Raw genomic sequence first — 11,968 nt, 5'->3', positions numbered from 1 at the left:
AGAAAACGTCGAGAATTCAACAATTTTGCAATATAAAAAGGTGCGTAATAATTTAACCTCAAAATAATTGTCTAAAAAATGTATTTCTTACAAATTATACCATCAAAACGGATCAACATCAAATTCATTTTATATAAACTTCTCTCAATCTGCTCGATAATAGACTTCATATTTTCATATTCATTCATCGGTAACGCACATAAATCTCAGTATTATACGGTCATAAATAAAACACTCTGATAAATCCACACTATTCGCACAATAAAGCTCAAGAAAAGTTTAAAACCACATAAAATACAATCAAATAAACATAATACAAATATTGCTTCATCACAGGGCATATCATTTTCATTTCTCACAGTCGAAAGCCGAATAAGACGCTAATTTTAAACAAAAAACATTGTAATATTTATTGAAACTGCCCCATTTTCATCCCTTCATAATTGCGATGACTAGTTATAATTATGATATGTTAAGGATCATTTATATTCAATTTTATCATTTTTTCAATCTCCGAATTGAGTCGCATTCAATAGGATACCCGAAAACATAAAATATCTGAGTATTTAAAAAATGGTATGAAATTGTTCCCATTTTTTGTGTTTCATGAATTATTTACGCGTCGAATGCTTAAAGTTTAAACATTTTCATATAACATTGTCATGTGTGGTTGCTACATGTTTAAAGTGTTTAGAAATCGCTGCTTTGATGTGTGAAAACAAGTTTCCACAACAATTTACATACTCATCCACACAAAAACTAAGAGAAAACAACTAAAAACATAATTTAGACGTTATTATCATTATCATATATATCATATATCATATATATCCTAGTCTAGTATATACAATAGATCATTTATTGGTTGTTAACCATGTTTTTAAAGGTTTTTAATTTGATTAATTTAATTTTTAAGTTTATCTCTGAATCTCACGCCTTATTTTTATTCATTTACGATTTATCTTATTTATTTTGTGCAAAATTCCGTGTTTGTTTATGCATAGCAGTTTGGTTTCTTGCTGTCAGTTTGGCTGATGTACTTTGGCCCACATTGAATAATTCATGATTAGGATTTACCGATAATTTTCAAGATATTTAAGATTAGTGTATCAGTCATTATCTTCTTTGATGAATGTAATACTGAATGGTAATGTAACATTTGACTAGAGTAACAAACAATTAACATTTCGTGTGTGTCGAATATAATAAAGATTAAAAGGTGAAACATCAACATAACCTAAGTTGTTTGCATGTTTGGTTGCCTAACCTCATGGTCATCACAAGTAACTAACAATAAATTTCTCTAGAGATTAGGAAATATTATGAATACATGTGGCAATAGAAACGTTATAAAATGCATCATTGGAAAAATACGCGCTGATATACGAGTATCACCAAAATATATCGTATGAATTATATTTTCATTATTTTTTAAAGTTTTTTTCTTTTTATCATTTGATTCAGCGTTCTTTAAGTACATATTTAATTGATTCATCGATTTAAAATCCCGTTTAATCGTAATAATAATTATTAATTAATCAGTTAGCACCGGTCGCTTATTAACTCCACGTTGAATTTCATTAATTTCCGAATCAGAAGCAAAAATTGTCGAAATTTAGCATTTTTCTCTCTAAAAGTTTAATGTTTTTAAAGCCAGGGAAGAATACTGAATGGTCGTTTTGATTATTGTTGCGGGTCGTAAATCTCGTTATTATTGTTAGTGAAATTATGCTAGTTTTAATGATTTTCTTTTCATCCCTTTGATTAAAAATTGATTCATAGCTTCAAGTTGAGGTTAGATCTCTTATTTCAAACTGTCAGCCGATGTGCAATTGTTTTCCTTGGGTCGTGGCAGCATGACATCTTCATACGGCGGTACATTCGCCTTTTTGAATTCATCCCTCACTTTTTCCACTTCCTGCATGACGCGTAGAAAATTAAGCCCGGCGAGTTTGCGCAGATCATCCACCGTCCATTTCCCAGTCGCCATTAACTCAGCGAATAGCGTCGGATACGTCGACACATCTTCCAGTCCTTGCGGGACGCTAAAATCGAAACCGAAAATTAGTTTATGTTCTCTGTTTGTTTGTGTTTGCATTGATAACATAGGCAACCAGTCGTATTCAATCACACAATGTGACATACACATGCTATTAAACACACTGTATGTTCGTTTTGTGCGCGGATTAAGCTCAGACTCACCGGGGGAACAAGAAGCATGCGAACTAGTGAAGGGAACAGTGCCTACAGTGCCTGCAGGAGCACGGATAGGGATTAAGGCCATACATCTCGGATGCATGCGGACAATTACTATAATGTTATTGGATTGCATCATGCGCTCAGGGCACGAACACTTTCACATACATAGGTATATACACACAGGTAGGGATGAACTTACAAATTGATGCCGTCGTAGCCAGCACCCAGACCGACGTTATCGACGCCGGCCACCTCTCGGATGTGATTTATGTGCGCTGCGGAAACAAAAAACCCAACGTTACACAAAGAACTTTGCTAATGAACACAAAACCATAGCTTACCGACTGCATCCGATACACTGGCGACGTCCTTACAGGTTAGAAACCGCGAGTAGAAGTTCACCATCACGATGCCTTTGTTGAGCGCCACCTTGCGGAGCGTTGCATCGGGTACATTCCGCGTCGAATTACAAAGCGCATGCGCAGACGAGTGGCTGAATATAACCGGTGCTTTTGACACTGCTAGCGCATCGTGCATCGTCGCCACTGACACATGTGAAAGATCCACAATCATTCCGAGGCGATTCATTTCCTTCACCACAATCTAAACACACAAATATTTTAATCAAGGTCAAAGCAAGTAAATATTAAAGGTTATGTAATATCTCTGGTTCAATCAAGACTTCCCTCTGTATTTGCACAAAGAACATTTCGAATTGTGAGAGAAAATGAAGTCGAAAGACGTTGTCGTTAACGTATTAATGCATTCCGGGGCGCTCGTCGTTTCACCCTCATAATAATATGCGAGAGTGCGTTCATTAATTACGCTCGAACGGACGGCGGAGATTTTCCCGAGTTTTACGTGCTTAGCGTGCGGAATGTGCGCCGTTCATTAATTTACATTATCGCGCATTTACGCGACTGACGACCTCGCAATGTCCCAATTTCGCGAATTGAATAAAATATCAATTTACGCAGCGCCATCTACCGACGAATAATTACAACCACTTACACAGCGTTTACACATAACCGCAAATGTGATGATGATTTTTATTGTAAGAGATTACCTACTCGATTTATCACCGTCAAAACGTGCGGCGGCGTATTTTTTGGTTGCAGTTCACGGCTCATTGTCGCCGGAGCGCATTAATCAGGGAATTAATTAACTGTCATCGGCGCGCCCGGCGCATCCACCACAAGAAGGAGGACGTACGTCATCGTGTGGCCGATTACTTCACCGTCGTCGTGTTTGCTTACACAGCTTACTCGTCGTCGGCTGGCAAAGAAACCAAGCGCGGCGAGGACATTGTTCACGAGCGTCTCCCGAGGCTCGCGTTGATGAGAGTCAACAATGTCGGATATAAATTTTATGAGCGCGCATGCAACCGGTGCAACCCCAGCACTTGCCAAGATGACATGATGACATGATGAGAGTCATGCTTTAACTTAACCGCATGTTGTACGTGCTTGTGCATAAGCAATTCGTTGATTATTTCGTAAAAATAAAACGCGAATGAGATGCAGCGGCCATTTTGTGCATTCATGATTAATTGGGATTTTCGGTTGGAGGTTCGAATAATAAATTATTTTGTCATTATCTTGGTGCAGTCATTAAAAGCAGATGTGAAACGAAAATAAATGAAATGAAATTGGAAAATCATAATCCCACGGATTAATTATGTATGATAGCAGTAATAGTGCTTCATAAAATATTAAAATATTTGTAATGCTGGAAATATATTACAAAATATTGCGCTAATGTGAGGTTAACGCCTGCATAACTTCAATTTATAGTTATTATGAGTTTTTAGGCGCGATTTTTGGTAAAAAAGTAATTAAATTTTATTTTCTTGAAAGTAGAAAAGAGAATTGCTAAAAATACACTTTAGCGCCATCTGAGAGACAGTTATTTAACTAAAACTATGAAAAAATCACCATATAAACTTTAATCCCTTATTTAACCACTTTTCACTAATTATATTTAACATTTTAATGATTATTATCCTATTAGAGATAAAGACGAATATAAAAAATCATAAATCATCAAAATCTGACCAGCCGTTCTCGAGTTATAAACGTTGTAACTAACAAAACGTTGTTTTTTACATAAAAACATCAAAAATACTTACTTTTCCAAAATTATTAAGCCCACCATTATCAGGCGGTAAATTCGAATTGGAACATTCCGCCCATGGAGTATTGCATGACGAAGTCAACGTCAAATATCTCACACCCACGTGATACAGCGATCGCAACACTCCCAAGCTCCCCGCGAGCGAATGCCCGCCTTCGACGCCGATCAAAGAACACACTTGGTTTTTACTGTGCGCGTTTTTGATTTCTGCAAGCAAATAAAACAACAAATTGTGAAAATGTGTGTTGCACGATGCACGCTGGATAAAATTGAGTTGGTGCCATTGGCGCACGAGTGGCAGTTATAGTCGAAACGCATCCGCGAATGGCCGCGCCAAAGCTCATTATTATTTCAACAAAGTGCTTTTATGCGCGCACGTTCCTCGCCTGGCATAACTGGCATGGCGCGGAGCACAGACGGACGAACTAATAATTGCATAAAAATTCAGCGCGCAGTAATAACATTTTCATTTCTCATCGTGTGCTGGAAAATGCTATTTACATTCGTATGTGTGTCTGAGAGCAGGGCACATTTTTTACTTTCACATAGTGTTAATTATACTCACATTCACTACTCGTATGTAAATCAAACTGCACATAACCTAACTTATTGGCTAGTGTTTGCTTAAGATCAGTTTCAGTTATTTTAGGTTATGTATTGTATTGGTATGATATCGTATTTACCTTCCGCCGACGTGCACAGCGTCAGTGAGGGTTGATAGAGTTCGGTCAGTCTTCTAATCACGTCGATCTGCTCGAGGGTCAGCTGCACAGCGTCCTTGTACTGCGAATTGCACGGCACGTACGCCGCCCAAAACTAGAACAAATAAAAACACACTGTATAGCTATATCTAACCTTTGTTCCTAAACTTTTGCATAAAGAGACAAGTTTCCGGTTTCCGGTTTCCGGTTTGCATAAATTCGTTGACCACATGGTCATTAGACGCAGCGCGTGTGAAGATTTCCAAATTTCTTAGTTAATCATGAATGATCCCTTCGAAAATAGAATTCAAACCTTCAAACCCACTTTAAGGTCTTAACATCTCCTCTCATGGGAGTTGTAGAGTAGGATACGCATGTTTTTTTTCTTGGGGATCCGTTGAGGATGTGTATCATGCTTTTTATGCGTGCGGTCATCACGCTCGCTCATCTCATAGTTTACTTATGGGCTGGTGTGATACCGAATCCGATAAACAAGCAGAGAGCAAAACATGATGCTGGTGTTGTATTTTTTTGGTTACGCGCATGGACTTCACAATAGGTATGCGGGACAGAGGGATACCGATGGTTTCTATTATTCATGATGGCGCGACATTTAAAATTCCGTATAACGTCCGAGGCGCTGCGGAAAAGTGGGCCTCTATTATGCATCCGGCAGGTGGGTTTTGCGCAAAACCCGGAGAATGAGAGATATATCGCTCGAGCGATTTACGATTACGTTTCAATGTTGTATAAACATGCTTGCTGTGCGCGCTACCGACACCCAGGTGAGAGCCGAAAATATCAAAATATAAACAGATAAAATGAAAAAGAAGACGTATAAACGTTTCGTGGAGATAACATAACCTATCCGCATTGGGTCGCTGGGGATCTGTCAAAAAAATTCCGTATTTTCTGTCAAATAAAACAGGAAATAATATCGCTGTGATGTTGTTATGTTTTTTTTTTTTTTTTTTCTCTTCTTGAAGGTTTTAAGTTAAATTCTTTTTATTTTTTGGGTTTAATGCGTGGATATGGAATAAGAAAATAGATTTTCTTCACGAGCCACTCCGCATTCTTTTTTCCGTACGTTGAAATGTTCTCATCTCGTTGGTCTTGAGAGTATTTTACTCGGCACTTCCGGTTTTAAGTGAATTTATTGCGACGGAAACTTTTTGCGCGAGTCTTGTTTTTGCCCCGTCGTCGACCACCGGCTTATAATAGAATATACCACGCACGCAATTCGAGCTTTCCAGCTTTCCAACCCCTCGAGCCGGAATGCAATTTGAATACGGAACGGGCGCGCGCGTTTTTTTCATCATCGCTTGTTGCCAACATAAACATTGCGCGCCCGGCTCGACCTTATTATACCCCACGTAAATTACTACAAAAATTACAATGAAATAAAAACGGGAAAACGACGAAAACAACAAGTGCTTTATGCTGATGCGGCGCCGTCCGCATTTTGGCGCACAGCCGCAAAAAAACGAGACGCATTATAAGTTTGGCGCGAGAGGAGGAAGTCGGGAAGATGTTACAATTGAGAACAATCCACGGACAATACGGCACAACAATGAGTGTTTCTTATTCGGGGTAGGTTGGACCACGCGGCCACTTGTGTTGTAGAAGCAACGGAAGACAACCGCAGCATTGGGGGATGAGGATTCCGGGAATGGAGAGGAAGGAGGCAAAAAACCTCCAAACATCTGCTTCCAAATTAGTGGTTTTATTCTATCAAGACCCTTGATAAACCGAGTGTTACTCAACAAAATAATTTTCATCCCTAATAATCAAAAAGTTAAAAAATAAAAATTAATCACAAAAAATTAAAAAAAAAAGAAATTTGTTTGAGGAACACCCTGTATAAAATTTTGTACATGGGTTCAGTAGAAGGTCCAGTTTGTAACTTTGTAATTAATAACTTGCTTTTCTTATTCCAAGTTGTCCGCAGTAATTCCAAGACCAAAATGCAAATATAAGGGTCCAAGGGCTAAGGGTCCAGTGAGGTTCAGAAAATATTCCTCCTAACTTGCCTTATGATGAAGTGAAAAATGAAATTCTAACTTTGTACCAAAAAGAGGAGCGATTCGATAAATAAATTCAACAACTCTGACAGGGTTTGATGTATCCCCTCAAAGTTGCCGGGAGACCTCCCTGAAAGCCATATCTGGATCAATTCATCTTTAACACTTCCTTTGAAATCGCATATCTTCATCTTGTTCAATCCCGATTTAAATCCCAGAAGTGTATCTTCTGATGTTTTGTTGCTTTTACAAAAACACAATAAGACCTCAACTGCCTGCACACATGATGTGGGGTTAGAGGGTAACACTGTCTTGCTTAAAATTGCATCTGGAATTCAAAGTGAGAAGCCTATCGAGGTTGTGGGCATGAATAGTGCATTTTGTTGGAGGAAGAGGTGCACACGTAGGTCATCCAATTGCACGTGCATTTTCCATCAGGAAAACAACGCCATTTGTCCCCTTTGGTGGAACATTTACACCCAAGGTGCATTATTCTGGTTGAATGCTTGGCTTCACGTGGCGAAAATGGCAAATGAATCAATTGTCGACATGCGGTCGAGGTCGACGACGTGCTGGCTCAGTTGAAACCCAAAATGAAGAAAATTCAATTTAACTTTTTCATTTTTCTGATTCCTTGGTATATCCTAGTGTAACTACCACTTTAATAATAATTCTCCATCTTGTTTTGGCGTTTGAGTTGAGTTTTGGTGCCATTTACTCATCCCACTTGCCAATTTCAACCGGTAAACATTCGCTGGCCCCCAAGTTCAATTTCAATCCTGCGCCTCCATCTTGAAAGCAAGACATGCACACCGTGTAATTTTCCACCCGATTAGACAGCGCGCGATTGCAACATTGCTGTAACTACCGATGTCATTACGTTGTAGAAGTGGATACCGCGCCGAACTGAATATCAATTGATCACGTCCGCTGCCCAAAATGTAGATCTTCTTATCTTTACATCAAATATTTCTTCTGATGCTGTTCTAATCCTTGAGATTACAATAATTTATTATTCTGTTGTTTTGGTTGTGATTTTTTGTTGGCTTTGATGTGCTCAAGGGTTGCTATTCAAATGAGAGTGTAATTTGTTTGTGGCCCCGGAAGGAAGCGTTTACCGCCGGGCTCAAGCGGATCGATTCCTTATTGGAAATTCCATTGATTGCGGTTTGATGGCAAAGGCACAACACTATCAATTCCTTCAACTGGTGGTCGGGGTTTAATCGCATCGTTTAGTTACACGGAATAAATGGATTTCAGTAGAGAATAAAATAAAACATGCATTAAGTCACTTTGTGTTTTAACGACTGAAAACTTTAAATTTCGCACGGTCACGATGACTCTCAGTTATATTTCTCGCGTAATATATGTTGCAGTTGAGATCGTACACAACGGTTAGAACAGCGCGTACTGCGCATGCGCGGTTTTACCACCTCCATCCGTTGTGAACGCGTTGCACATTCCTAACAGCAGCCGCGCGGCGAGGTTCGTTCATCGACCGACGCGGTTATAAAGAGAGAGCGGTGTCTCTGCACCTAAACAAAAACGTAACCTCCAAGCGTCTGTTCGGCACATAGTTCCTGGTGTTTTCATCACTAATATGCACAGACATATCAATTAGAAGGCTGATTATCGTTCAGGTTAGTGTACTGTTAGTCTCTGCTACGTTATATATCGGTTTCAAGCGCTGTTATTGATTTTATAGCGATAAAACTCGGTATGCGGTCATAAATGTTTCTGCTTGTGTTACGTCAAGCAAGGTCATGCATTACTGAGTTGCCGCATGAAATGTATCGTGTACCGTGTTTAACCTAAACAAAATTGATTATTTATACAACGCGCATGCGTCATGCGCATATTGTGTAATACACGACGCCATTTTGTGATGTTAAACACATTTAGTTTCATTTTTTGTTGTGAAAACGTCACAATAAGTGATTATTTCAACGTTTACTCGATAAGAATGGAATTCTAAGCATCCGTTGTGTTTTGTGCTTGCAGTACATGCAATGACCCGCCTATTTCGCTGCAAGTCAGCGACGCCAGTAAACGCCAGCGCCGACGCGGACTCCGAGGTCGTAGTCGATTCGTTACTGCTTCGGGACTTGCTCCGCGGTACTTGCACGTACAGATCTTTAAAGAGTTGCCGCACTGATAACTTGGAGCGGTTGCTGTTTAAAGTTCTCAGAATGCACGCGGCGAGCGAAGCGGAAGCGCTCACCAACTTGGAGGTGAAACCCCCGTGGTGGCCCGATGATATTCTGCCGTTTCAAGAGGTGAAGAACGTGCGTGAACAAGTGCACAACGTCGTGGCAACATGGCATTCTACCTTAGCCGCTGTGCTTGATTCATGCGTACAATATTATGGTCGGAAAAGTCTGAAAACCCCACGAAAACCATTAAAGAGACCAGCTATGGATTCCCCCAGATCAATTAGAACCCCAAGCCCCTCTCCTGGTCCTTCTTGTGACCCAGAACCTTCTACCCCGAAACGACTTAAGTTAGACGTTAATGAAATATTAAACTCGCCAAAAACCCCTGTTGTGGTTCTAAAAGACGTGCTCAAAGAGAAGTATCCTGTGTTAGATAAGACGGATTACATGAGTTTCCTAAAATTGCAGCCTACTAACCTCCCAGTGACTAATCCTACACCCTCTGTTATCAATTCACATAACCTACATAAATGGTACCCTTTCAAAGTTCCTTTCTCTTCTCCCTATGGGAAAAGATTGAGGAGTGGGGGTAGATATGGTTGTGTAGATGCAGCCTATTGTAGAAAACGAGACTGGACCAATGCATACCTTGTGGAGAGCACCAGAAGCTCAAGCGAGAGGTCTTCCAAACCGGAGTGCAAATATGAAGTGACGTATAAACCCAAGAATAACAAGGGCTGTGAACGCAGGTATAGCTTCCCACAGCGTCAACATCGGCAACGCCGCAATGCGATCAAGGGTATGAAACAGGCGTTCTGCCGACCTTTGAGCGTGCGTCTCCCTCGGCTGAATATTCAACCGTATCTGCTAAGGGAGCAAATGCAAAGGGTTTGCGTCTACATTGACAAACGCAAGACTGATTCCTATATAGTTGAAAATATTGCTTCTACGAAGGTATAAATAATTTTTTTAATTTTTTGATAATCTAAGTAAGGAAATAACTTAATTTTGTTTTAAAAATTGTTGTAAATTAACTTTAATTTTTTATTGTCAAGATTCGACTTGATTGTTAAAATCATTAATTAAATTTCACAAACAAATACAATATATGAAAGGATTATAATTGTATATTAAGTATCAAGTGAATAATGCCCGTAGATAATGGATATTACTCACGGCTTGACCACCATTTGTGTATAAAAACCGTTTAAAAACTCGCGTTTTATAGATGAAAGTAAAAAAGTTTATTTTTGAGAAATCTGTTAGAAATAGTGTTAATTCAATTGCGCATTCGAATCGATTATTATATTATACGTTAATCCGTTTAATTTTGCCACCGCTATTGTTTGCGCAGCAGCCACACCCCCAGGAAACCCTTGGTGGTGTTTGCACACAGCGCGTTGTTTGCCAACCGCCTGCGGTTTTCCGCGCTGGGGATTTTATTTTATCACCAGTGCAAACAGGAAACTCCTCGAATACAAGTTTCGCTGCGCAGATAAGAGACGATCATAATTTTCGTCCGATTCAATTATCTAGTTGTAGCACCTTTTGCTACCAATTCTCATCTCATTGATTTGCGTTTGAGTTTTGGACCGCTATTGTGTTTGCTCATACTCGTATGTCCTACATTTTCATGTTATTTTCGATATTGCGAGCGTTGTTTATGTTTAAGTTGCGGGTTTCATATTTTGCGCGCAAACTACAACTCGAGAAAACTAAAAAGCGGGTAGTTGAATGAAAGTGGGTCTTATCCATACATTATTAAAAACCGCCATCGAGGAGAATTCAACTTTCAACTTTCCACTTGGAAAATTCAACAGTGGAATTTATTACTTTTCTTTTTCGAATAAAAATATTGAGGACTCTTATTTCAGTTTCAATGCATGTAGAAATCAATATTGCATGACTTTTCTAGAGTTTTCATTATTTGTTAAAAAAACACGGAAACGTTTTTTCGTGACCCAAGTGTAAATATTTAATTAAATCAGTTAATTGCCCTTTCGCCGTTTGCCTCGCGGACTTTGAAGAGGGATTCAATGCAAGATTAATTACAATCCGGCCTGATTTCATCATTTTCCTCTCGACGTCCCTTCATTTTCTTCCTGATATATACCTACACTTGGCCTGTTTCTTCTGCATTCATTTCCAAGACGAAATTAGTTCGACGCAATCGCGTCGACGTCTACGAACACGTAGTTTCGCTCCGACGCACTTATTCATGAACGTGTCCCGCCTCATATTCCGCCCGCCAGTGCCGAATGAATGCATTTAATTTTCAAAACGTTTTCCTTCGATATCGCCCGGAGAAACGCGCGCGGAGGAAATTTATGCAAGCCCCCAAAGGCACATGTGCAAATCGCGCAAATTAAATAGACTCACAAAATGGCCGCCGTGACATCCACGTGAAATTCAATTCATGTCTTTTGCGTTAATTGCAGTCAAAATGTAACAATAAAACATATTTACTTGAATTTTAGTGTAGGACACATTTGAGGTTATGTTTATATCCGGGGCGTCATTTTGGGACATTTAAACACAGTTTATGATGTTTATATGAAGCATTTTACGACTTCATTAATCTTTTTGACTAAATTTTAATTTTAATTGCAAATTGCGTATTTGAATATAATGCTAGTCTGCGCACGCGCGCATAAAAGTGAATTATAACAAGTCGTTATTTAAATTAAACTTTATAATCACCGTACGAATGCTTTCCTCCGCCGGAGGGGGTTACAATGAGCGCACAAGAAAGAATTATAAG

General features: G+C 39.3%; 2 protein-coding genes across 2 annotated transcripts in view; one reads left to right on the top strand and one right to left on the bottom strand.

Annotated features, from left to right (window-relative positions):
• Positions 1-64: 64 nt before the first annotated feature.
• Positions 65-11,968, bottom strand: part of LOC135795604 (dipeptidase 2-like) — an 87,640-nt gene continuing 75,736 nt past the window's right edge. The window contains exons 6-10 of the mRNA XM_065307321.1: positions 5,016-5,148; positions 4,328-4,539; positions 2,541-2,802; positions 2,399-2,474; positions 65-2,045 (exon numbers count right to left, since the gene is read on the bottom strand). Of these exons, the coding sequence (XP_065163393.1) occupies positions 1,805-2,045; positions 2,399-2,474; positions 2,541-2,802; positions 4,328-4,539; positions 5,016-5,148 (924 nt within the window). The 3' untranslated portion in view covers positions 65-1,804. The remainder of the gene's footprint in view (positions 2,046-2,398; positions 2,475-2,540; positions 2,803-4,327; positions 4,540-5,015; positions 5,149-11,968) is intronic.
• LOC135795607 (uncharacterized) lies at positions 8,526-10,324 on the top strand. Its single transcript, XM_065307325.1, has 2 exons — positions 8,526-8,694; positions 9,056-10,324. Exon 2 carries the CDS (start codon positions 9,064-9,066, stop codon positions 10,165-10,167), a length of 1,104 nt encoding a protein of 367 aa, XP_065163397.1. The 5' UTR covers positions 8,526-8,694; positions 9,056-9,063; the 3' UTR covers positions 10,168-10,324.

The sequence above is a fragment of the Atheta coriaria genome, unplaced genomic scaffold, assembly GCF_025399875.1.
Source record: "Atheta coriaria isolate IRGN ID8LTWV9N9 unplaced genomic scaffold, Caltech_Dcor_3.1 hic_scaffold_7_pilon, whole genome shotgun sequence".
Taxonomy (NCBI): Eukaryota; Metazoa; Arthropoda; class Insecta; order Coleoptera; family Staphylinidae; genus Dalotia; species Dalotia coriaria.
Note: the sequence above shows the minus strand (reverse complement) of the source record. Positions and strands in the feature narration are given on the sequence as shown.

Bases quoted from the DNA above. Each gene is read 5' to 3' on its own strand.
- LOC135795607 (XM_065307325.1), top strand. From the start codon at position 9,064: ATGACCCGCCTATTTCGCTGCAAGTCAGCGACGCCAGTAAACGCCAGC.